The following is a 27,251-nucleotide window of genomic DNA, read 5'->3' as shown; positions in this document are numbered from 1 at the left end:
TGCCACAGAGGTAACAAGTTTTCTTGTCAATTGTGTCTTTGACTACGACTGCTCTAAAATTTTTTGTCATCCATGGACAATTGTTGTTTTGGTCCTCTTTAGAAGGTGGTTTTATAATCAGCTATAAAACTCTGAATAGGTGCTCCTCAATGCAAGTTTCTGATAACTTTGGAGGCTGTGACATCGGAATAGAGGAAAAACTTTCAGGACTCAGAGAGCTGAAATGCTCATGAATATCAAGCAAAACAAAAATTAACTGCATGGACTGAACTAATAGAAGACTGAAGTAATCTTTTTGACCTTTTTACTTAAAATGTTGCTGATCCTTTGTTCTGTTTTTTCAGTCAAAGAAACCTTTCTTTTGAGCTATTGACAGCTTTTAACAATTAAGTATACACCTATGAACAAAATCTGGAACATATTTGTTTCTCTCTACCTGATTTCTCCAGAATTTGGAAGTTATTTGTGAATATTCTTAACTTATTGGCAATATAGCTATTGCATACGCAGAGTAAGAATCTGTTTTCATTTGTAACAGGACACAATTTGAGAATCTGGTTATTTTACCAAGGCTTTGACTTGAATGGTATACTTTCCTTTAAGGAATCAAACTTGACATACAGAGCCAATAAAAGCTCCTTGAGAAAACTGGCCCACACCTCATCTACACAGTCCCTGCACAGGGTTCCTGACCTGTAGTAAGTAGAGACTGTCATTTTCTGACAGGCTCAGGGCCCCAAGTTATTTTAAAATCTCAAGAGGAGAATTCACACAATTCGTGAGTATTTGATGGTACAAATCCATGGCTGTGCTTGGCTTTAAAAAGTCTTATCTGAGATTCCTTCTATGAAAAAAGTTCCATCAAAGCCAATTTTAAAAACCTATTGAAAAAATCATTATTCTTGCTGCACTTTATACAAATAATCTGGCCAAGTATAATAAGCCAAATTGGTCCTATCATGATTTGTCTTTAGTAAAAATGGGAAACTAGGAGAGAAAAATTATGTTTCAAAAACTATAGTACACCTGTTCTCAGATTCTAGTCTTGCTTGTTTTCAATTTTTATTATTTTCAACAGTTTGAACTGAATTCTAATTTTTCCTGGTTACTGGTCTCCAAAATAATGTTTTCAATACTTTTCTTCTTTCTTTTCCTTTTTTGCCACATTTTTCCTAATTTAAAATCACTGAAAACTAAGATGTGATTTCTTAAAGCCCTGCAAAATGAATCTGGACAACTTAATGTCAGAAGAAAGTAACAGCAACCTATTTACATACATAAGCCACTTTCATACCTGCCTACTGATGTACAGACTTCAGAGTAATGTGGTCTATACTGATTTTCCAGGATTGTTCTTTTGTTTGTTGTTGTTTTTCTCCCTTTTTCTCCCGGTTTTCTCTTCATAGAACATGAGAATTCTCAACCTGCTAAAAATGAGTTTTCTTAACTCAGGACCTGCACATCTAGGAGTAAACCATCCTAGTCGTGAATGATCATAGAAAACCTGAGACCAGGGACTCACTTTCTTCTAAAATGCTTTCTCCAAAATATTTTAAAAAAAGAAAAGGGGGGAAATGTGAAAGTAAAATAAATCTTAGAGACCCAAAAATCACTAAACTAAAGGGAAAAGTCAAGCTGAAAACTGTTTAGGGCAAGCTTGCCTCCCATTCGATTCAAAGTCATCCCTCTGCTCACTGAGATAAATGCATATCTGATTGCCTCCTTTGGAAAGGCTAATCAGAAACTCAAAAAAAAAAAAATGCAACCATTTGTCTCTCACCTACCTGTGACCTGAAAGCACCCTCTGTGCTTGAGTGGTCCCACCTTTCCTGATGGAACCAATCAATGTATGTCTTACATATATTGATTAATGTCTTATGTCTCCCTAAAATGTATAAAACTGGCCAGGTGTGGTGGCTTATGCCTGTAATCCCAGACTTTGGGAGGTTGAGGCGGGTGGATCACAAGGTCAGGAGTTCAAGATCAGCCTGGTAAAGATAGTGAAACCCTGTCTCTACTAAAGATACAAAAATTAGCCGGGCAAGTGGCGGGAGCCTGTAATCCAAGCTACTTGGGAGGCTGAGGCAGAGAACTGCTTGAACCTGGGAGGCAGAGGTTGTGGTGAACCAAGATTGCACCACTGCACTCCAGCCTAGGCAACAGAGCGAGACTCTGTCTCAAAAAAAAAAAAAAAAAAAACCCAGCTATGCCCCCACCACCTTGGGCACATGTCATCAGGACCTCCTGAGGCTGTATCACAGGCACACATTTTCAACCTTTGCAAAATAAACTTTCTGAATTCACTGAGACCTGTCTCAGATTTTTGAGGTTGACACATGAAATCAGACATACCAGCAGAACAAAATAGAGCCCGGAACTAAACCAATACATTTATGGTCAATTGATTTTTGACAAAAGTGCCAAGAATACACAACGGGGAAAGGGCAGTCTCTTCAATACATGTTGCTGAGAAAACTGAATAACTACATACGGTAGAATGAAATCAGAACTTTGTCTCACATCATATCCAAACATCAACTCAAAATGTATTGCAAACTTAAATGTAAGACCTGAAACTAAAAAACTACTAAAAGAAAACTTAGGCGAAATGCTCCATGATATTGGCAAGGATTTTTTGGATATGACTCCAAAAGCACAGGTTACAAAAATATATAAATGGAATTACATCAAACTAAATAGCTTCTGCACAGGAAAGAAAGAAAGAAAAAAAAAAACAATCAACAGAGTGAAGACACAACCAAAAGAATGGGAGAAAATATTTGTAAACCACATATCTGATAAGAGGTTAACATCCAAAGTATATAAGAAACTCAGGCTCATGCCTGTAAACCTAGCACTTTGGAAGGTTGAGGTGGGTGGATCACCTGAGGCCAGGAGTTCGAGACCAGCCAAGCTAACATGGTAAAACCCCATCTCTACTAAAAATACAAAAATGAGTGGGGCAAGGTGACACACACTTGTAGTCCCAGCTATTTGGGAGGCTGAGGTACCAGAATCACTTGAACTCTGGAGGTGGAGGTTCTCAGTGAGGTGCCATCATGCCACTGCACTCCAGCCTGGGTGAGAGAGAGAGAGAGAAAAAAAGAATATGACAAATAGCAGTTTCAGTATGGGAAAGACATATACTTTCTTATACTTCTGCCATTGTCCACTGCATGATTTATTCACATATTTTGGAGTATAGGGAAGGCAGGATTCTGCAATTCTGAATAATGGAAACTGTGGCCAAGTATATAAAGCCCAGGTAGCAGTTATTAGGTATTCTGATAATACTTTGATGACCTTGTTTGTCAGCTGGTATTAACTTGAATGTGTTCTTGTTTAGTTATTATTCAATTGGTGTCTTCTTATTTTCACTTCTGACTTCAACAAATACCTGGAAACTTATTCTGTATTTGGCACAGATCTATGCTGTGGAAGAACAATAAATATAGTAGTGCTCTCAAAAACTTGCAATAAATGGGTCAGTTGCAGTGGTTCATGCCTGTAATACTAGCACTTTGGGAGGCCAAGGCAGGCGGATAACTTGAGATCAGGAGTTGAGACCACCCTGGCCTACATGGTGAAACCTCATCTCTACTAAAAATACAAAAATTAGCCAGGTGTGGTGGTGGGTGCTTGTAATCTCAACTAACCTTGAGGCTGAGGCAGAAGAATCACTTGTGACTGGGAGGTGGAAGTTGCAGTGACCCAAGATGGCACCAACACACTTCAGCTTGGGCAACAGAGCCAGACACCATCTAAAAGAAAAGAAAAAAAACCTGCGATAAATGCAGGATGATAGATGCAGGCTGGTAATTTGGGGATACTGTTGAGAACTAAAGAAATAAAGTGCTGGGGATCATAGGATATAAAAAATACTTCATGGAGAAAGTGGGCCTCAAGAATGGCTGTGACTAGACCAGCAATTAAGGAAGCAGCGGCCTCCACATTTTATCCTCCTGCACTCACTCTTCAGTAATAAGAGGACAGAAAAGGAGGGGCATGAAAGGAAGTCTTTTTTCATCCTACTTCTAGGGAAACTGCCCCAAGAAAACTTTGGTCAGCAGCTTCTATAAATCGTTGTGAATCTCATGATCCATAACATGCAGAAGAAACTCCTCTGTTTACATTTTTAAGTCTCATAGTATTCCATCTTGCAGATACACCAAATTTTATTTTATGGTCCCTGGAGCACCCAAGGGTGGTTTCCATTTCCACCCTTTTGAATTTACAGTGCTGCAGGAAATGCTCTAGTATCTGTATCCTGTAAAAGTTGTGAAAGTATTTCCAAGGGTAAATTTCTAGCAGTGGGAATGATTGTTCAAGGGATAGATTATGCCAAATTATTCTCAAAGGAGGCTGCACCAATTTATATTCCCTCCACCAGTACACAATGGCCTGTTTTCCTACATGGTCATCAGCTCTGACTGTCAAACGTTAAACTTTTGCTTATCTCATATATGTAGGTGGTATCTTCTTATAGTTTGGATTTGCATTTCTTAAAATGTGAGTATGACTGACCACCTTTCCAGGACTAATTGGCTGTATTTACTTTTCTATCCTCTGGCCAAGCTAAGTGTTAAGAATCCAGGGAAGATACAATTTTGAGTCATCAGCATATGCATACAGATGGTATTTAAAGTCATAAAAGTGAATGAGATCCCCAAAGGAGTGAGTATGATTAAGCAGCCCTGAGGGAACTCCTATATCAGAAAGTCAGGGAAATGGGAGGAACCAGAAAAGAGACTATGAAGAGTAGTCAGTGAGCTGGGGAGAAAATGAAGGAAGTGTGATGTCCCAAAAGCCAAGTAAAGAAAGTTTATCAGCTGGGCACTGTGGCTCATGCCTGTAATCCCAGCACTTTGAGAGGCCAAGGTGGGTGGATCACTAGAGGTCAGGAGTTCGAGACCAGCCTAGGAAACATAGTGAAACCCCGTCTCTACTAAAAATACAAAAATTAGCTGGGCATGGTGGCACTCGCCTGTAACCCCAGCTTCTCAGGAGGCTGAGGCAGGAAAATTGCTTGGACCCAGGAGGCAGAGGTTGCAGTGAGCCAGGATTGGACCACTGCATTGCAGTCTGGGCAACAGGCAACAGAGTGAGGCTCCGTCTCAAAAAGAAAAACAGAAAGAGAAAAAAAAAACAGTTTATCTAGGAGAAAGCAGTGACTGGCTAGTTCAAATGCTACCGATAGGACAAATAAGAAGAGGCCAGGAAATGGCAATTGAAGTGCAAGGTGAAGGTCATTGGTGGCCTGACAAGAGTAGTTTCGGTGGAGCAGTGTTGGTGAAATGCTAAGTGGAGTGGATTCAAAGGGTGGGAGAACTCTGAAGATGCAAATCCAAGGAGGAAAGAATTGCTGAAAGATATCCCTCAGTAAGGATGGGATCCAGTGAACAACAGAAAGGGCTGGCGGTAGCTGGGTAGATGTGGGAGCCTAAGATTCTCTTCCGGTTGCTTCTGTTTCATCCCTATCAACCTGGCAATGCCCTAATCTGATAAAACTTTAAACCAGAAGGCACACTTTCTCTTGAGGCCGTTCAGTTGTAATAAACTTGCACAGGAGAGGTAGGTGGGAAGGGCCAGGGAACTTCCCCTAAGGTAGGAAACAGGCTCAATGCTGGGCATCAGCATCTGCATGACAATGGTGCCATTCTGCAGACGGAAGAATGCAGGAGAAACATCACTACAGTTTCATTTCCATTCGTTCCTAGATTAAGTCTCACAGTCACAAATCTTTTTTCTTTTCTTTTTTTTTTTTTTTTTTTTTTTTGAGGCAGGGTATCATTGTCGCTGAGGCTAAAGTGCAGAGGCAGGACCACAGCTCACTGTAGCCTCAACCTCCTCAGCTCAAGCTATTCTCCCACCTCAGCCTCCCGAGCAGATGGGACCACAGGCACACACCACTACACTCAGCTAATTTTCAAATTTTTTGTAGATATGGGGTCTCACCATGTTGCCCAGCCTGGTCTCAAACTCCTGGCCTAAAGCAATCTGACTGCCTCAGCCTCCCAAAGTGCTGAGGTTATAGGCATGAGCCATTGAGAATAGTGACTTACAAATCTTCTATTCGGACCTTGTTTCCTGCAAATTTGAAGATGTCCTCTAACTACTAGTGTTATCTATCAAAATGGCAGTTTAAGTACTGTACTTAGCAAACTGAGGTCCATCTGGAATGAGTCTGTACATCTCACCTCCTTAAAATGCTACAGGAAGAATCATTCATCCACAAATATTAACTGTAACATCCTAAAGTTTCCAGACATTTAATTTAGAAGGAATTAAAGAAGTCAGGCAGGGTGTGGTAGCTCGTGCCTGTAATCCAAGCACTTTGGGAGACTGAGGCAAGAGGATTGTTTGAGCCTGTGAGTTTGAGACCAGCCTGGGCAATATAGAGAGACCTCCTGTCTACAAAAAAAGAAGGTAAGAAATAACCAAAATCAGAGGAGAACTAAGGAGATAGAGACACAAAAAAACTTTCAAAAAAATCAATGAATCCAGGAGCTGGTTTTTTGAAAAGATCAACTAAATTGATAGATCACTAGCAAGACTAATAAAGAAGAGAAGAATCAAATAGATGCAATAAAAAATGATAAAGGGGATATCACCACCAATACCACAGAAATACAAACTACCATCAGAGAATGCTATAAGCACCTCTATGCAAATAAACTACAAAATCTACAAGAAATGGATAAATTCCTGGACACATACACCCTCCAAAGACTAAACCAGGAAGAAGTTGAATCCCTGAATATACCAATAACAGGCTCTGAAATTGAGGCAATAAATAATGGCCTACCAACCAAAAAAAGTCCAGGATCAGATGGATTCATAGCCAAATTCTACCACAGGTAAAAAGAGGAGCTGTTACCATTCCTTCTGAAACTATTCCAATCAATAGAAAAAGAGGGAATCCTCCCTAACTCATTTTATGAGGCCAGCATAATCCTGATACCAAAGCCTGGCAGAAACACAACAAAAAAAGAGAATTTTAGACCAATACCCCTGATGAACATCAATGCAAAAATCCTCACTGTAAAATACTGGCAAACTGAATCCGCCAGCATATCAAAAAGCTTATCCACCACAATCAAGTCGGCTTCATCCCTGGGATGCAAGGCTGGTTCAACAATCGCAAATCAATAAACACAATCCATCACATAAACAGAAATAACGACAAAAAACACATGATAATCTCAATAGATGCAGGAAAGGCCTTCAACAAAATTCAACAGTCCTTCATGCTAAAAACACTAAAAAAACTAGGGATTCATGGAACGTATCTCAAAATAATAAGAACTATTTATGAAGTTCTTATTATTTTATACAAACCCACAGCCAATATACTGAATGGGCAAAAACTGGAAGCATTCCCTTTAAAAACCAGTACAAGACAAGGATGCCCTCTCTCACCACTCCTATTCAACATAGTGTTGGAAGTTCTGGCCAGGGCAATCGGGCAAGAGAAAGAAATAAAGGGTATTCAATCAGGAAAAGAGGAAGTCAAATTGTCCCTGTTTGCAGATGACATGATTGTGTATTTAGAAAATCCCATCGTCTCAGCCCAAAATCTCCTTAAGCTGATAGGCAACTGCAGCAAAGTCTCAAGATACAAAATCAATGTGCAAAAATCACAAGCATTCCTATACACCAATAACAGACAAAAAGAGAGTCAAATCATGAGTGAACTCCCATTCACAATTGCTACAAGGAGAATAAAATACCTAGGAATCCAACTAACAAGGGATTTGAAGGACCTCTTCAAGGAGAACTACAAACACTGCTCAACAAAATAAAAGAGGACACAAACAAACGGAAGAACATTCCATGCTCATGGATAGCAAGAATCAGTATTGTGAAAATAACCATACTGCCCAAGGTAATTTATAGATTCAATGCCATCCCCATCAAGCTACCAATGACTTTCTTCACAGAATTGGAAAAAAAAACTGCTTTAAAGTTCATATGGAACCAAATAAGAGCCTGCATTGCCAAGACAATCCTAAGCAAAAAGAACAAAGCTGGAGGCATCACGCTACCTGACTTCAAACTATACTACCAGGCTACAGTAACCAAAATAGCATGGTACTTGTACCAAAGCAGGTATATAGAGCAATGGAACAGAACAGAGGCCTCAGAAATAACACCACACATCTATAACCATCAGATCTTTCACAAACTTGACAAAAACAAGAAATGGGGAAAGGATTCCCTATTTAATAAATGGTGCTGGGAAAACTGGCTAGCCATATGTAGAAAGCTGAAACTGGATCCCTTCCTTACACCTTATGCAAAAATTAATTCAAGATGGATTGGAGACTTAAATGTTAGAGCTAAAACCATAAAAACCCTAGAAGAAAACCTAGGCAATACCATTCAGGATACAGGCATGGGCAAGGACTTCATGACTAAAACACCAAAAGCAATGGCAACAAAAGCCAAAATAGACAAATGTTATCTATTAAAGAGTTTCTGCACAGCAAAAGAAACTACCATCAGAGTAAACAGGCAACCTACAGAATGGAAGAAAATTTTTGCAATCTACCCATCTGACAAAGAGCTAATATCCAGAATCTACAAAGAACTTAAACAAATTTACAAGTAAAAAACAACCCCATCGAAAAGTGGGCAAAGGATATGAACAGACACTTCTCAAAACAGGGCATTTTTATGCAGCCAACAGACACAAGAAAAAATGCTCATCCTCACTGGTCATTAGGGAAATGAAAATCAAAACCACAATGAGATACCATCTCATGCCAGTTAGAATGGCGATCATTAAAAAGTCAGGAAACAACAGATGCTGGAGAGGATGTGGAGAAATAGTAACACTTTTACACTGTTGGTGAGAGTGTAAATTAGTTCAACCATTGTGGAAGACAGTGTGGCGATTCCTCAAGGATCTAGAAATAGAAATACCATTTGACCCAGTGATCCCATTACCGGGTGGTATATACCCAAAGAATTATAAATCATGCTAGTATAAATACACATGCACATGTATGTTTATTGTGACACTATTCACAATAGCAAAGACTTGGAACCAACCCAAATGTCCATCAATGATTCACCGGATTAAGAAAATTGGTACATATACACCATGGAATACTATGCAGCCATAAAAAGGATGATTTCATGTCCTTTGCAGGGACATGCATGAAGCTGGAAACCATCATTCTCAGCAAACTATCACAAGGATAGAAAACCAAATACCACATGTTCTCACTCATAGGTGGGAATTGAAAAAAGAGAACACCTGGACACAGGGCGGGGAACATCACACACCAGGGCCTGTCACGGGGTGGGGGTCTGGGGGAGGGATAGCATTAGGAGAAATACCTACTGTAAATGATGAGTTGATGGGTGCAGCAAACCAACATGGCACATATATACCTATGTAATAAACCTGCACGTTGTGCACATGTACCCTAGAACTTAAAGTATAATTTAAAAAAAGAAAAAAGAAAACAGAGAGGCTCCGTTACAGGCTTCAAACAGAGAGAAAGCCAGAGCCACCTACAGCTGAGTCAATGTGGGGATTCCTGCAATGCCCCAGCCAACTGAAGGGTAGAGCATGAAACACACAGTCATTTGATGGTAATTATCTTGAAAAGATCAGACCAGTGACATTTCTGCAACAAGACCAATTCTGCCACAATTCCTTCCATCTATTAGTCACTATCTCACAATTATTTTGCCTTTTCTAATCAGCAGCGGGGTATTTGAGGCCCTTTCTTGAACACATTTATCATCTCCAATACTATGTGGAGAGAATCAATTTACTCATGCTAAGCCTACCATGATCTCATTTGTAATTAGAGAAGTATGTGTGAGGGAAATGATTTGTTTTTGCTAAATTAGGTCCAATGTTCCCATCCTTGGCGTGTCTGGTGTGTTTATAACATGCCCTCCATGGCTGGCAGTAGGTGGACTCAGGGTGCCCAACAACGTTCTTCCCTAAATCAAAGTTCATCATGATTTTTCCTATCTAAGTTGCTTCAGGAAGAGTCCCAGCTGTCCCCAGCCTGTCCAAGGAGTTCCCTGCTGGAGAATGTTCCCAGTCCACTAGAGCTGAACCTGAAATTGATTTAGCCTAACTCTAGTAAGATCTGCAGACAAGGAAGAAACCAGGAAATGGTGAAAGACACCATGGCACCTCAAAAGTGACAAAACATTGAGAAGCAATATCCATCGTAATTCTCCATCTCTGTCCAAATGGGCACTTCCTGGGGAACCAAGAATGCACTTTTGATCAGCAGAAGGGCATCTTAGGAAGCACATTCACTGCGCATTCCTCACCCAACCCATGGTGGTTCCAGGCTTCACCTTGAACGGGCATCTCTCCTTCTCCTGATGGCAAACTCAACGGCTCCAAAGAGCTAAAACGTTTCCAGGTCAGGAATGACCCATAATATAACTCAATCTGTGTTATAACTCCCCTCTTTCTAACCTGTTTAACTTCCCAGTACAGAGCAGTCAGCTGTGCTCAGGAACCGTGTCTCCCATGGGTCTTTATTTGGGGAATATGACAAGCAGGAAAAAATGGGACACACACTTTCAGGTGTCACAAGGGAGAGGATGATCCAGCAGCACTTTTCCCCCTCTCTTCCTGTTAAAGTCCTACCTGACAGCCTACCCCATGGGGAAGCTTCATGGGAATTAATATATTCCAGATATTCTTAGGAAAATGAAATATTGAAGAATGGCTTCCTAAGCCAATAATGGTGGTGTATTTGAAAAACAGACCAGAGTGCCATGTTCAAAAGCCTAAAATCATAAAAGGTATTATGAATGGATGGATGGGGAACCTCTACAAGCAGACTTCATTGATGTCACCGTAAACGATGAATGTTGTCACTCTTTTTTATATATAACAAGAAGATATGCTGCTGCATCCAGACCTCACTGTAGAAGCTGTCAGCCTCACTGAAATGGCATTGCATAAGCTATTTATGATGATATGAGGGAAAATACAAGGTTAAGAGATCTTTATCTGCTGTCTATGGAAACGTGCTTCCACACAAAGGCAGTACATGAAATAACCTTCCGGATAACCCATGACACTGGGGGAACTGTAAAGTGAGATTAACTAGCAGAGACAAATCTGCATTTAAATTATGTTTGTGCTCAACCCTGATGCCTTGGCCTCATGAACACACAGTTGTTTTTCCAGCTTTGTCTATGTAAAATCCTACTCCGAATTTTACAGCACTCATTGGTGTGACAGATTCACAAGTGATCCAATAAAAAATTCATGCCTCACCTTCCAGAATATAGAGGGGCTGCTGGGAACAGCTGTCCAGCCACAAATGACATCTCCCGGCCTACCCTTGCCTTTGTCATGGCCAAACCATAGGCTACAAGCGGAGGAGAGGTGGTCATGTCCAGGCCAGGGTTTTTCAAAATCACATGTGCTTCCCCGATGATCTCTCCAGGTTTCCAGTGCCCGGGGGGGAGAGGATTCCCAGGATCTAGGAGATGGTAAAGCTATGACAAGAAAAACCCTGGGCCCTGCATCACCCCATGGAGAAATGACACCACCAACCCAGGATCAACTCACATCGCACTTTATATAAATGAGAAGTGAACTTGTATTTCACTGCCCAGCCAACTAAAATTTGCAGTGTGTTACAACAGTTAGTGTTACGTTTCTTAGTTGATATGGTTTGGCTCTGTGTCCCTACTCAAATTTCATGTCGAATTGTAACCTCCAGTGTTGGAGGAAGGGCCTGGTGGGAGATGATTGAATCATGGGGGCAGACGTCCCCCTTGCTGTTCTCAAGATAGAGTTCTCATAAGATCTGGTTGTTTGAAAGTGTGTAGCACCTCTCCTCCTCCTCCCTCCTGCCAGCCATGTGAAGATGTGCTTGCTTTCTCTTCACCTTCCACCATGATTGTAATAAGTTTCCTGAGGCCTCCCCAAAAGCAGAAGCCTGTATAGGTCAAAGAACCATGAGCCAATTAAACCTCTTTTCTTTGTAAATTAAAAAAAAAAAAATTAGCCAAGTGTGCTGCCACATGCTGGTGGGAGGACCACTTGAGCCCAGGAGACAGAGGTTGCAGTGAGCTGAGATTGCGCCACTGCCCTCCAGCCTGGGCAACAGAACAAGATCCTGTCTCAAATAATATTAATTAAAAAAATAAAGCTGGCTGGGTGCAGTGGCTCACACCTGTAATCCCAGCACTTTGGGAGGCCAAGGCAGGCGATCAACTGAGGTCAGGGGTTCAAGACCAGCCTGGCCAACATGGCGAAACCCCATATCTACTAAAAATATGAAAATTAGCCAGGCATGGTGGCATGCACCTTTAATCCCAGCTACTAGAGACTGGGGCAGGAGAATCGCTTGAAGCTGGGAACTGAGATCGTGCCACTGCACTCCAGTCTGGGCAACAGAGTGAGACTCTGTCTCAATCAATCAATCAATCAATCAATCAATCAATCAATCAAGGTGTCAGCCAGGCACAGAAGCTCATGCCCGTAATCCCAGAACTTTGGGAGGCAGAGGTGGGCGGATCACCTGAGGTCAGGAGTTTGAGACCAGCCTGGCTAATAGAGCGAAACCCCATCTCTATTAAAAATACAAAATTAGCCAGGCATAGTGGTGCATGTCTGTGGTCCCAGCCACTTGGGAGGTTGAGGCAGGAGAATTGTCTGAACCCAGGAGGTGGAGGTTGCAGTGAGCTGAGATCACGCCATTGCCCTCCAGCCTGGGTGACAAGAGCGAAAATCCATCTCAAAAAAACAGTTAATAAAAAAATAATAAAGCTGTCAGGTTTTACTGTATCTAGCCATTATTCAAGTAGCAAAGTTGCAAGGAGCTGAAGACCCATGGGACACGACCAACTCAGCATTCCTCTGGAGGCTATATGATCAAACAGCAAACTGTTTATCATGAATGCAAGATGTGGGCAAATTCACACTGCCCTGCCACCAAAAAGTTTGCTGAAGGACATCACTTCCTGGTGCCAGGCTCCTTGAAGTTATCTATTGAGAAATCTAGTGCCCATTGTCCAAAGGATGCAGTCTCGCAATCCTGCTGTGAACCAAATGGCCGACTATTACCTGACAACCAAGCCCTTTCTCGCTATCTCTTTTGCCTAATACGGAAGGCTATGTAAAGCTCAGGCCTCTTGTCCACTAGAGGCAAGGTGTCCCCGACCCCTTCTTCCAAATATACTTTTATCTCTTGTCTTTCATTCCCGTGTTCCCCTCCTTTGTTCAGTCCCTCTAGGTCCGTGCTGGTTATAGTGGAGCCTGGACAGGGACTGATAGCTGTAGCGTATCCTCTGTCCCTTTTCCTATCTATTGGGAAGGAGGCTTAGGTAAGACCTGTTTCCTCTTTGTTATTTTGGCCCTGTGATATTGGGGCTGAGGGAAGAGGAGGTGATAAGGCAAGTGACGTTTTCTTCTCCTTCCTCTTTTTAGGATCTTCTGTGTGTAACTGTGCCAGGGCTGCTCAAATTAAAGCCCATAACATTAAAGACTTTATCGGGACCTGATGCCTTTGCGCCTGATGTTGTTTAAGGTTTCTCCCCACTTGTTCCCAGAGTTCTACGTCTAGCATTCCTTCCTCTGGGAACCATGGGCTTTGTACTCCATTATTGACCACACTAGTTTTTAATTCTTTCAAAAACTTAAATTCTTGTGGAGTGTGTTTATGAATAACCTACTGTGGATTATTTGGATCAGGCCTTACCGAAATAGGAAAAGTGCAAGGTCCTAAGGGCTCTCCAGCTATGACAGCAGAGCGTAAAATTCTTTGTATTGGGATTTTTGTTTCTACCACCGAAGGAGGCGGTACAGATGTTTCTGCAATTGGAGGAGGCGGTATAGGCCAATTTTTATCCTCCCTCTCCTGTTTTTTATTTTCAATTGGTGCTGCGGGTGGGACAACAGATTCAGATTTTTATGAACAGCAACAGAATAGGATGCTCTACACAAAGTTGGACAGGTCATGGAATGCCATTAGACAACTTGCCACAGAAGGAAATCTGTCAAACAACTCATCCCCTTAAAAGGATTATACAGACTGCTATGTCTCATCTAACCTTAGATTTGTGCCTAAATCAACAAACTCTGCATGTCAGTCAGAAAAAAAAAAAAAAAAAAAAAAAAAAAAAAAGCTGCTCCAATCCTAACAGCTTCCTGTGCCTATAGTTTTATGTTAAATTGATTCTGACATTTCAGGCAATTAAAAGTCTAACTCCAATTAATGCATTCATAATTTTGGCTGATTGCTAATCTAAATGTCCACAATTGATAGGCTAGCCCTATACATCAACGAGGTAAGCACAGAAAGGAGTCATGGTTTTGAAGAATGCATATGGGTTTATTCTTCACCCCAGCAAAGAGATGTCAACTGTGATTGTGCTCCATAAAATACAGAAACTGTAGGTAGTCTAACGCTGCAGAAGAAACTCCTATTAATATAAAGATAAACCAATTAATCTAACCTACTGAACATCAGTGATCTGTTAAGGAGTTCCACCAGCGAGGCGAGAGAGTGGCAATTTTTTTCTCTAAAGAGCTAAATAATGAATACTTTAGGATTTCCAGCCATGTGATCTCACTTGCAATTACTCAGCTTCTGTATGGCAAAAGCAGCTGCAGACGATACAGAAATGAATGCGTGTGCTGTGTTCTAATGCAACTATGGGCACTAAAATTTACTGATTTTCATGTGCAACAAAATACTGTTATTTTGATTTTTTTATCCATTTTTAAAATCCATTTACAAATGTAAAAATCACCCTTAGCCAGGCTCGGTGGCTCACTCCTGTAATCCCAGCTCTTTGGAAGGCCAAGACTGGTGGATTACAAGGTCAGGAGTTCGAGACTAGCCTGGTCAACATGGTGAAACTCCGTCTCCACTAAAAATACAAAAATTAGCCGGGGGTGGTGACATGCGCCGGTAATCCCAGCTACTCAAGAGGCTGAAACAGGAGAATTGCTTGAACCCGGGAAGCGGAGGTTGCAGTGAGCGGAGATCACGCCACTGCACTCCAGCATGGGTGACAGAGCAAGACTCCATCTCGAAAATAAAAATAAATTTAAAAATAAACCACTTAGCTAACTGGCTAAACAAAATCAGGTAATTGGCCTGTAGCTCTGTAATACCTGACAGTCAATTTCTAGTCATTAAAGATGACCACATATCCAAATTACAGTAAAGTTACCCAAGAGAGACAAAGATTAGAGATTAGTGTCACGATCCCCGTTCTGCCAGCATTAGGAGGCAAGAGCTGCTACAGCCCTTCAGCGGGTTTAACAAGCGGTCGACGTCCCTCAACCTCTTGCTGAGCCTCAAAACAACCGAGTAAAAGGCATCCAAAAACCTGACAACTCAAGGTTTCAGGAAAGCAATCAGCAAGGGCAAAACATGGGGCAGTCACCACACAGTCCCTTCGTCTTCGGGCACAGGTACTAAACGGGTTGTAAGAGACTCAAGTCACATCTTCCTTTCAAAAACAGGCTGGCGCAGGCCCAAGCTGACAGGGATTCCACCCCGGTGAAGGCCGCAAACGGCGCGAGGTGGGAAGGCTGCAGGCTCCACCTTCTGCCATCCCCGGATCGCCGACAGTGACCTGCACGCACAGCCAGGCTAGGACCGCGGGCGCTCACGGCCGACACGGGGCCCGCAGACGACTCCGCGCCGCCCGTCCGGCCACCCGGAGAGCCCGCTGCCCAGCGCCTGGCAGGGCAGACAACCTCCCTAGAGGCAGCGATGACGGTCCCTCGCGCCAGAGGGCCCAGGCAGGTAAGCAAAAAGCAGAAAGACACCAGGAAGAAGACCACGCTTCGGACCTCCCCCAGCCACAGCCACTGAGAAGTCGCGCCACGCCGCCGCGCCCACGCACGCTTCCAGCACTCTTGAGAGACCGGACCCCGGGAATCTCGTGGGATCTCACTTTTCTCGGCGGCGCAGGGAATGAACCGATCGCGGGAATTCCACCGCCGCCTGGAGAAGGTCTGGTGACCTCGCGGCTCCTCCCACGTTTCGCGGGGCAGCCAGCCTTGCGCATGTGCAGGCGGCGGCGGCGAGGCTAGGGGTCGCGCGAGCCGCCGGCGCTATGGGGCTGAGCCATGTGCGGGCCGTTTTCTTTGACTTGGATAACACTCTCATCCACACTGCCTGGGCGAGCAGGAGAGGCATGTTGGAGGTAACGTCCCCTCCCGTGGCGCTCCTCTGGGCGGGGTCAGTGCGCCCCGCAGCGTCCTGCGCGCTCACCTCCCCGTGACCCCACTTCCACCCCGGCGCCGTGGGCCGCTCTTGCTGGTTGAGACCTCGGGAGCGTCTGGGTGCGGAGGTGGCTGGAGGTGCGCGGGCCCTGCGGGTCTGCTTTCCCTGACCTGGCGACCACTCGCCACCCAACCTCGAGCCCCGGGGCGGCCGCTGGCGGGTGCCTCGGCGCTCAGGACGCGGAAGGGCTCCGTGACGGCTGCCACGGTGGCGGAGGTGCCCGTGGGCGTGGGAGGCGACAGCAAAGCCGCGAGACCAGGCGCTGGGCCCGCCCCCCGGTCAGGCTGTCGGTGTCGGGGGTGCCGGGAGGAGACTTGGTAGAGTTAGCCCCAGTGTTGCCCCAAGAAGGGACACGACTGTCAGTACCGAGCCTGGACATAAGCCCTGCTCTAGAGAATTGTCCCCACAGAACTCTTTCTGGCCTCCCTGGCGGGGTGGTGGTCCCCGTGGCTTTCTGAGGTGACACAGCAAAAGCCCGTGCTGCGAGGGCATGCCTTTCCCGAGGCGCTGCTTCGCGGCACCGCTCCTCTACACGCGCGGAGGCAGTTTCAGACCTTCCCGTGTTCCAGCCCGAGTCCACCCCGCTTCTCTTTCTCTTTCTTCAGCTTCAAGGGGAAAGCAAAGGATTTATCAGATGTGGAAAACTCACTTTCAAAAGCTAATTCGTCCAAACCTGAGCTCTCCGTCCTCTTCATGCTTCATCAGTTTTTGTGTCCCTGGATCTTCCACTACCTCATCCGTTTTCTTTTTAGCTGCATTCCACTCCTGCCGTATATTCATGTTTGCCCTATAGTTTCAAAAAAGCTGTAAAAAGGATGCCTCCCTTTGGGCTGTTCTTCCTGCTCTAGATGTTACCTGTCTCTCTTGACAGCCATGTTTTCCCGGAGAAATCCATACCCATTATCTCCTTATCTCTACCTCCTATTTATTACTAAATCCATGGTAATGTTGCTTTATCTTCACCACTAGACTGAATAGACTTGGTGGGTCACTAGGCAATCCCAAATTGCCAGAATCCGTGGACATTTTTAAAGTCTGTCTTCATGACTTTACTGAGGCATTCCCCACTTTTAACTGTCCCTTCTATATAACGTTGGCCTCCACCTCAGGGGTACCACCCTGTGCCATATTGCCTCCAGTATCTCTGGCTGCGGATGTTGCATATTTACCTGTGTGTTATTAGTAAGCTGAGCCCTGTGCATTCCAATTAAATTACTGCTTTAGGCCAATTCTTGCTGTAGTTCCAGAGTTTGGGCTTTAAAAATCAGACATTTGAATATGAATCACAGCTCTCCGAAAACCTAGCTGAAAGTGCCTCAAGGAATTAACCAGTCGGAGCCTTATATCTTCATAAAATGTGAATTATATTAGTCCTCAATAACCCTGTAATGCTTGGGAAGCCCATGGGTGCAGTGTCCACTCAGCGAATTACAGCACCTTCCACCCTCGTATGCTGCCTGTCCACCACTGCACATTCCCCGTGCATGTCTCAGTTACAGCTGAACTCATCTCTCACCTAGACTGTTGCTGTGGGCTTGTCTCCAGGTTTACCACATCCAGTGTGTCCTCCACATTCTTGCCACAGCAATATTTTTAAAACAAAGACTGAATCGTATGTCTCCCTGGTCTTTACACCCTCACTTATACTAGTGCTCAATTTTGTTCAGATATTTCTTAATGCATCTGTCAAAGGATATTACAATTAATTTTGAAAGTCAGGTGCCTACAACTAAATAGTGAGCTTCTTGGGAGGGAACAAACTGTCTTAATTCTCCTCGTTTGACACATGGCAAATGTTGAATAAATGCTGGATGGATGGATGGATACAAATTTTTACTTCGAGACTTGGTTCTATTACTGCCTCCTTTGTAATTAGCCTGTAATAATAAATTAGCAGGATAAGAAATTAGCCTAATAAATGAGCAGAATCGAACTGTGTGCTCTTGGCTATACAGGGAATACTTTATCACGTAAGGAAACAATAACATTCATAGATGTTGACCTGTTCAAAAGTAACATGCCAGCTTTCATAAATCATTGTAAATAATTTATGAATGGAGGAAGAGGGAAAGGTCCAGCTATTTATTGCCTTGGGCTTCGGGACAAGAGGTCAGATACTGACTGTATGTATGAACTTTAATTTTTTTTAATCACCTAGGGAAGTTATTTTTTTCCTCCCTCTTTAGACCTGTTTTTTCATGGTAGTTACTCAGGAACTTTTCTACAGAAACCTGGAGTTTCTCAGTGAACAAAGCAGAAGAGATTTTTGCATTTGTGAATTTATTTCTTAGTGGGTATGGCAATGAACATAATAAATATTTACAGGTGTGGTAGAAAAAGCAGAGAGGGTAACAAATCAACATTTTAAATAGACTGGTCAGATTTGGCCTCATCGAATAGGTGATGTTTGAGCACAGACTTGAAATAGAAATAACAGAAGGGCTGCTTGAATTGCTAGGCTAAGTGCAGGTCTCATTTTGTGAGTGTGTTTTTAAAGTATGAATAGTTTTATTTGGGATTCATCCCCTTCTGTCGTGCTGGATCCCTGTTGATTTCAGTAGGGATAGCACCATGTTCAAGAGGCTGAAGTTGAGACTCGAAGCCAGCAAATGAGAACGGGTTTTTGCGGGAACTTATATACAAGATGGTCCATTGGCAGTGGGCTGGACAGAACTGCAGCCGCTTGTAAAAAGAATGCAGTTTATATAGCATTTTCACTTAGCACCCTCCCTGCAGCAACCTCCTCCTGGCCACCTTCGTTTAATGGAAAGGGAAAAAAAAGGGCCTCTATCCCCTCAGCAACCTGAGTTCCACAGGATGGGATGGGCCATGGTCCAGATCTTCCTCCTAAATAAGAAATGAATCTCCGGATTGGACACTTCTGAACTCCTTATCTTGGAACCCAAATACACATTCCTCATAGACCACAGAGTCATTCTAAGGTTGTGCGTAAGTTAGTGCTGTCAGGTGCGCCTGCCGTACATTTCATATCCAAATGATTAGTATTCAGAATACACTTTTCTTAAAGTGTTGTAAAATATTAGATAGTTCCCAAACTAAGCCCTCAAAAAGTCTTTTAAAATCAGTTAACTAAAGTATTGATGATACTAACTTTAGTTCTGGATCTAGGGAGCAGACAGTAGAAGAATAGAGTTTCCTTTTTTGTATATGTTCAGAGCCTTAAGATAGAGTTTTGAAGTAAGTGAAGTTTGAGTTCATATTAGTCTACTAACTGATAGCCCATCTATCAGAGCAGGGCCCCTTTTTTCAGGCCAGCGAGCACCTGGTGGGCTCTTTATACCAAAATCCATTTCAGCCCTGCCTTACCAGTCATACACAAAGTATCCTGCAAGTTAGAGAACTTTTTCCTTCACCTCCAGTTCAATCAATACTCCCATTTTCAGTGCAGGTGTTAGGAGAGTTTGTAATAACGCATACTAATTCAGGGTAGGTGTTAATTTCTGTTTGAACTAATAAATGAATGCTGATAAGCTTTTTTCCTAAAGATGTTAATATTGTTAAAATGCTACTTACTGTCCCACACCAACCTGTAATTACTTGCTGTGTGACAAAATGAGGAAGTTAACTGAAGGGATAGAATAGGAAGAGATTTTGAAACTTGGGAATGGCATACCATGCCTTTACAAACATCCCCCTTTTAAGGTGAGCAAATCCTACTTTTTCAGAGCCCCAAGAATGTGCTTAATGAAGCACCAGTGGAAGTAACAGGAAATTGAGTCTGTATTGGGAGCTCTTTGTTTACTTGTTATGAGCCAGCCCCTATTTGAGCTCAAGCTCTGTGGAGTCCTAGAGGCATGTGTCCTTGCACTGTTGTAGGGTTGCTGAAACTTTGGAGCTCCTGTCAGTCATAGCTTAAGAGTCCTTCAATTGATGTTGCTAGCAAAAATGGTGAGATAAACATGGAGATTGAAAATGTTTTATTAATAGAAATTTATAAAGCAAAATTTTACAGTGTTTTGCCTCTACCTAAAATTCCTAGGGCTGTTATATTTTTCTTGGGCAGATAAGATTTTTCTTAATGATTACGTTTTCTTTTCTTTTTTCTTAAAAAAAAATTTTTTTTTTCTGATATGGCCGAGTCTTCTGATACATTTTCCGATTAGCACAAATACCTCAAAAAATGTTTTCCTTTCAGCCAGGCACAGTGGCTCACACCTGTAATTCCCAGCACTTTGGAAGGCCAACGCAGGAGGATTGCTTGAGGCCAGGAGTTAAAGACAATCCTGGGCAATACAGCCAGACCCGTCTCTACAAAAAAACTTGTTAGCTAGGTATGGTGGTGTGCACTTGTAGTCCTAGCTCCTCGGGGGACTGAAGGGAGATGAGCCCAGGAGTTTGAGGCCACAGTGAACTATAATCATTCCTCTACTGCACTCCATCCAGCCTGCGTAACAGAGCGAGATCCTGTTTGGGGAAAAAAAAAAAAAAAAAGACCCTTTTCCTTTGTTGTGATTCTTTTACTCTGAGGGAAGAAAAAGATGTGCGTTTTTCTCTCAGTAGGTGAGTTGAGTTTTTGGTGTGAGTAGCATACTGCTTATTCTCTAATCCTGTTACAACAGATATATTTTAGCTGTAGCTGGGTGCATTTCAAAGAGCCAGCATTGCCCAGCCTGTTTGACTTTCCTCAGGTGCTCACCTGAACACAGGACTTCCAGTGCAGGCAGTTTATGAGGTGATCCCAGGATACACGTTAAGGGGTCAGGGAGACAAGAAGGGGAAGGAGTCCAGCACAGGTTAGAGCAGCTTAATGAGCAGGTTACTGCTGTGAGCAGCTGGAGACCTCTGGGAGACAGTACACAGAACAGGGTTCAGTTGCGCTCCCCAAGGGGCAAGGAAGCTGTGATATTTATTCGCCAGTTTCTAACCTACATTTGTTGAGGGATGCTCCCAGGGCAATACTTTTTAGCCCCTTCCTGTGTGTATAGATACCCTGTATGTGGCCAAGTAAAGCCCACAAGCAGAGAGGCCCACACTTGAGTGGGAAGCCACTGGCGAGTGAATATAGTGTGTGCCAAGGGGATTTAAGCAGCACCTGCTATAGCATGGGGTTCAAGGCCCTTCACAAACTATCTGCAAACAGGTTCCCCAATTGCATCTCTTGGCATCCTCCTTCACGTGCCTCCATTTGGGCTCAACTCAGCTTCTTGCTTTTTCCACAAAATTTTGAACTCTTGGCCTTTGTTCATGCTGTTCCTCTGTCTGGAATGATTTTCTTCTCTTCCCATACCCACTTTTTCTGCTTGTTTACTCCTTGGTCTCAATGTGACTTCCTATGCCAGCTACCCTGTGGAATGACTTCCGTATTATTGGCACAGCTTGTTCAAACTGTCATGGCATGCCCCCCCCACCCCATCATTTGTAGTGGCTGTATATTCCCCAGCAGATAATGCCCCAAGGACAAAGGCCATTCTCCAGCGCTTAAGACATAGTGCAAAGGCAAGCATGTGGGCTTTGGAAATAAGCAGGTATGGATGCAGATCCCAGATGGGCAAGTTATTAAGAGTTCTGCACTTCCCTGCCTCATTTGGAACATGGAACTGTCTTGCAGGATTGTAGAAAAGATTAGAAATAATGTATGTAAGTATGTAGTACAGTGCTTGCCACATTAGGGGTTTTTGGGAAAAGTTAGAAGACAGGCCAAATGGATTAGTGTTATAAAAGCACACATAAAGAGCCTTGGGAAGACGGGAGAGGGAGTATTTAACTCAAAAGTACAGAATTGGGGCCCGGCACAGTGGCTCGTGCCTGTAATCCCAACACTTTGACAGGCAGTAGCAGGAAGATCACTTGGGGTCAAGAGTTCAAGGCTAGCCTGGCCAACATGGTGAAACCCCGCCTCTACTAAAAATACAAAAATTAGCCAGGCATGGTGGCGGGCACCTATAGTCCCAGCTATTCGAGAGGCAGTTTATGAGGTGATCCCAGGATACACGTTAAGGGGTCAGGGAGACAAGAAGGGGAAGGAGTCCAGCACAGGTTAGAGCAGCTTAATGAGCAGGTTACTGCTGTGAGCAGCTGGAGATCTTGAAGGAGAATCACTTGAACCCAGGAGGCAGAGGTGAGATTGTGCCAGTGCACTCCAGCCTGGGCGACAGAGCGAGCCTCTGTATCAAAAAGCAAAAAAGTACAGAATTGGGCCAGACAAAGTGGCTCACACCTGTAATCCCAGTAATTTGGAGGCCGAGGCGGGCAGATCACTTGAGGTCAGGAGTTCGAGACCAGCCTGGCCAACATGGTGAAACCCTGTCTCTACTAAAAATACAACAATTAACCAGGCGTCGTGGCGGGCACCTGTAATCCCAGCTACACAGGAGGCTAAAGCAGGAGAATCCCTTGAGCCTGGGAGGTGGAGGTTGCAGTGAGCTGAGCTGGTGCCATTGCACTTGAGCCTAAGCTACAGAATGAGACTCTGTCTCAAAAAAAATAAAAGTGTAGAATTCAATCCCATTATAGGTGATAGTCAATTTAGGTCTTCAAAATATGAAATGGATATAGACGAGAAAAAATTAGATGAACTAGGTGTTATTTTTTTCTGATAATAGTCTAAATAGTGGTTGTCAGAAATTTTAAATGTTTTACCAAAAATAAGTACAAGGATTTTTTGTTTTGTTTTTGAGATGGGGTCTCGCTATGTTGCCGACACTGGTCCTGAACTCCTAGGCTCAAGTGATCCTGCCACCTCGGCCTTCCAAAGTGCTGGGATTACAGGCATGAGCCACCACACCCGGCCCAATAAGCACAAGTTTTATTTTCATGTCTTCGTGACCAGAATGAAAGATGTTGGACTCTAAACTACCAAACAAAGGATTGTCATTAGCTATATATGAAGAAGTTGGTTTTAAAAAATGAGTGAGTTCTAGAGAGGTTGGGAGAGCCTCACTTTGTTGTCTCTAAAAATAAGGCCAATTCCCACCAGAAATAGCTGCTTTAAAGCAGAGGAGTGGAGTTGGAATCTCTCAGCCACTTGTAGGATCACAGCTTCCTAGGGCATGACTATTAAAGACATGCAATGTGTTAATGGAGTTATTTTCCATTATTTAGGTGATAAAACTCTTACAATCAAAATACCATTATAAAGAAGAGGCTGAAATCATCTGTGATAAAGTTCAAGTTAAACTCAGCAAGGAATGTTTTCATCCTTACAATATATGCATTACTGATTTAAGGACTTCACATTGGGAAGAAGCAATCCAGGAAACAAAAGGTGGTGCAGCCAATAGAAAATTGGCTGAAGAATGTTATTTCCTTTGGAAATCTACACGTTTACAGCATATGACACTAGCAGAAGATGTCAAAGCCATGCTTACTGAACTTCAAAAGGAGGTCCGCCTACTTCTCTTAACGAATGGGGACAGACAGACCCAGAGGGAGAAGATTGAGGCTTGTGCCTGTCAGTCCTATTTTGATGCTGTTGTTGTAGGTGGAGAGCAGAGAGAGGAGAAACCAGCACCGTCCATATTTTATTACTGCTGCAATCTTCTTGGAGTACAACCTGGGGACTGTGTGATGGTCGGTGACACATTAGAAACCGACATCCAAGGAGGCCTCAATGCAGGATTGAAAGCAACAGTCTGGATCAATAAAAATGGAATAGTGCCACTGAAGTCCTCCCCAGTTCCGCATTACATAGTTTCTTCTGTGCTAGAGTTACCTGCTCTCTTACAAAGTATAGACCGCAAAGTCAGTATGTCCACTTAAAGCACATAAAAGGGCATGATTATGAATGTTAGAGTCAATTTGCAGAGTAGGAAATAAGAAAAGTTAGGGCACTCCATTTACGATAATCCAACTCTAAGAATAACTTTACTTACGATTTAATGGCCAATATTTTGAAGGTCTTCCCAACCCTATTGCTTCTAAGTTGTAACAACCAACCATTGAGTAGTACTTCTATCTGAAAATTCAGATTGCATTAATACAAGTCAGTAGTGTAGCCCAGAAAATTTGAGGAAATATATTATTTGTTAGTCTGTAACTGGAGCATTTAAAATTATGTTACTAATCTTTTAGTATCTTGGCTGCATAACGCCAAGCAGGATTGCTTTACATATGGATGCACAAATGTAAGGTTTATCTTTTGGCTTAAAAATAGATATTCTAAAACAGATTTATCAAAGCAACTGAATCTGGTTAATATGAAATAAGTACTAAGTCACATGCAAATCAAGGTATTTTATAGTGAAATTATTTTGCATATTTTGAAAGCATAAACCATAGTTTTTGCCTACTTTGGATGTATACTTTCTTTTATGAATCTGATTTTTCTGTATGACATTTTTTTTTTCAGAAGGCAGGGAGCAATTTTCCTATGGCATGTGACAGATTCCTCCAGTTAGAAAAAGCTATTAAAATCAACACGTGGTGCTCCCTTACCATGACATTTTCTCACCTGTGCACAGTGAGCTGGTAGCTTCCTTGTAGTCTTCACCTCTCCAGGAAATGTTTTCACTATCTCTTCCCAGACACACAGTGGGGTTGAGGGAGCTAGACTGTTTTGCTATAGATAATTGCAAGGCACATGGCACTAAAAGTCATTTTTCTTTTGTGAATCCATAAGAGGAACATTTCCTCAGTGTAGCCTAACCATGCAGCCCCAATCTGTTCCTTTTTTTTTTTTTTTTTTTTTTTGAAATGGGATCTCTGTCACCCAGGTTGGAGTGCCGTGGCGCCGTCTCGGCTGACTGCAACTTCTGCCTCCTGAGCTCAAGTGATCCTCCCACCTCAGCCTCCCAAGTAGCTGGGACTACAGGCACACACTACCACACCAGCCAATGTTTTGTTTTGTTTTGTTTTTTTGTAGAGATGGGATTTTGCTATGTTACCCAGGCTGATCTCAAATTCCTGGACTCAAGTGATCCTCCCACCTCAGCCTCTTAAAGTGCTGGGATTACAGGCATGAGCCACTGTGTCCGGCCCCCTCATCTGATAGAAAATTAGATTTTGCTATGAGCCATTTCCAGCGTGCCAATTTAATACTTGTGTGACTCTTCTTAGAGTTACCATCTGCCTTAAATTACCTCTGTTTTTCACATTCTTGGAAATATGGTTTTGCAAATTTCTATATCTAATTCAGGGTTTACTAGGAGCTTAATAATTAATGGCTACATAGCAAGGCATCATCTTGGAACCGGAGAATTTTCTCTAGACTATTAGGCTAGACAGTCTTGTAATTATACTAACCAAACCTGGAGTAAAGTGGTTGAAAAAAAGAAAGTATAAAGGGGTTTATTAAAGTGGTTAATATGATTTAGGTTGGTTTTTGATACGTTTTTGTTCCAGAAACTACTAATGTAAAATAGTAGGCTGTATGTTGGGATGTGTATAGCTATGTCTTCAAGACTAATACTCAGAATCAAATTGTAGATTGTACGTATCTGTGAGCCTATTTGTTTAGCCAGTTTTCTGTCTACTGCCAAGAAACAGGATTCTCTGCCTCATGCAAATGCCCTTTTGTGTTTACTTTTTGCTCTTGATTTTTTAAAATGTGATTGTGCCCTTGATTGTCCCAAAGTGCTGTTGCTATAACAGTGAACATTTGTGAACAGAGGATGTTTGTAGTTCCAAGTGCAGTACCCATATGACCTTGATCATATTTTAGCTATTTAAAAATTAAGTTGGAGGATTTTGGCAGAAGTCATGTGCATGATTGCTGTGATAGATTGGTTGGCGTGTGCTGCAGGGGGCTTGTCCTTTTAACTCTCACACAGGATGGATGTAGGCAGTGTCCCATTCATTGTGCTGAGAGTGAAGGTTCATCACTCCTATATCGTGGTAGCAAATCTCAACAAGATAGCTTCTGGGATGTTGAGTGAGCAGTTCTCCAGCAGAAATGGTGTAGGAAGAAAAAATTGAATAATTGAATTTCCTTGTCTTCACAGTTTGTATTCTACAGAGTACAGTAATATATTACATTCCATTTGCACCCTTCCTTAGGGAAGAGCTTTGTGGTTATCTACCTTCTGAGTGGAATGTTACAGAAAATATTTTAAAATATTGGAATAAACCTATGATTTTATTAATAATATTTTTTGTTTTAGAATAATATTCCTTAAAATTGTAACAGTGATGTTTTGTCATCTTTATTTTTTTTCAAAGTTTCCCTGTAGTGACCTTCTCACACATAGCCAGAGGCCCTCCCTAACACTGTTTACAGAGGTGGGCCTAGAACAGACATGAATGGACACTGCACCTGGAATTCCAGCACCAGGTGGGGATGTTTGGTTCCATGTGCACCTCCACATACAAGGGCACAAACATCTCAGATCTGGGATTGCCCAGGACCTAGTGGATGCTCAGTATTGTAGGAAAGCAGGTCTCTACCAGAGTACTTGGTTTATTGTTTTCAAAGTTCTTTGCAACCTTCAGTAAGAAACATTTTCTATCATAACCTCTTTAACACATTTATAGTGTTAGATAACATTATAAATATATATAAATAAATATAAATATAACATTTATATAAAAATATTTAAATATAATACATTTATATTTATAGTATAGAACAATATGTATATGGAATCTAGTTTTATGTTTAATTTTCATAAAACATTCTTGTTAAGTATGGTGATCAGATATTTTTCATTCTATTCTTTTTTGAATTAGGAAATATATTCATTGTTGAACAAGTACTACTTGTTTTTTTGACACAAGTCAAAAAAAATAAAAGGGTGAATGGTGAAAAGTCATTCTCCTCATCTCTTTGCTAGGGGCCCACAACCCACTTGCCCTAAAGGCCATTACTGTCTAGTTTTTGTTTTATTTTTAAAAATAGAGACAGGGTCTCACTATGTTGGCCAGGCTGGTCTCAAACTCCTGAGCTCAAGCAGTCCACTTGCCTTGGCCTCCAAAAATGCTAGGATTATAGGCGTGAGCCATGTCACCCAGCCAAGGCCACTGCTGTTACCAACTTCATGTAGACTTGCATATAGAAGTATATAAGACTATATAGAATCATTTGAATTCAGGCAGATTTTTAATTTCTGT

The 27,251-nt window shown here is 42.5% G+C and overlaps 1 protein-coding gene and 1 pseudogene across 1 annotated transcript; both read left to right on the top strand.

The window, feature by feature from the left end:
- LOC139358625 (zinc finger protein 337-like) overlaps nt 1-27,251 on the top strand; it is a 259,532-nt pseudogene that overhangs the window by 55,752 nt on the left and 176,529 nt on the right.
- On the top strand, nt 16,072-25,540 carry LOC139358621 (N-acylneuraminate-9-phosphatase-like). Its single transcript, XM_071079847.1, has 2 exons — nt 16,072-16,167; nt 23,310-25,540. The coding sequence occupies exons 1-2, from the start codon at nt 16,078-16,080 to the stop codon at nt 23,964-23,966; spliced, it is 747 nt and encodes a 248-aa protein (XP_070935948.1). The 5' UTR covers nt 16,072-16,077; the 3' UTR covers nt 23,967-25,540.

Source organism: Macaca nemestrina, chromosome 15 (genome assembly GCF_043159975.1).
Source record: "Macaca nemestrina isolate mMacNem1 chromosome 15, mMacNem.hap1, whole genome shotgun sequence".
Lineage (NCBI taxonomy): Eukaryota > Metazoa > Chordata > Mammalia > Primates > Cercopithecidae > Macaca > Macaca nemestrina.
The sequence above is the reverse complement of the archived record's forward strand: the minus strand, read 5'-3'. Positions and strand labels throughout refer to the sequence as shown.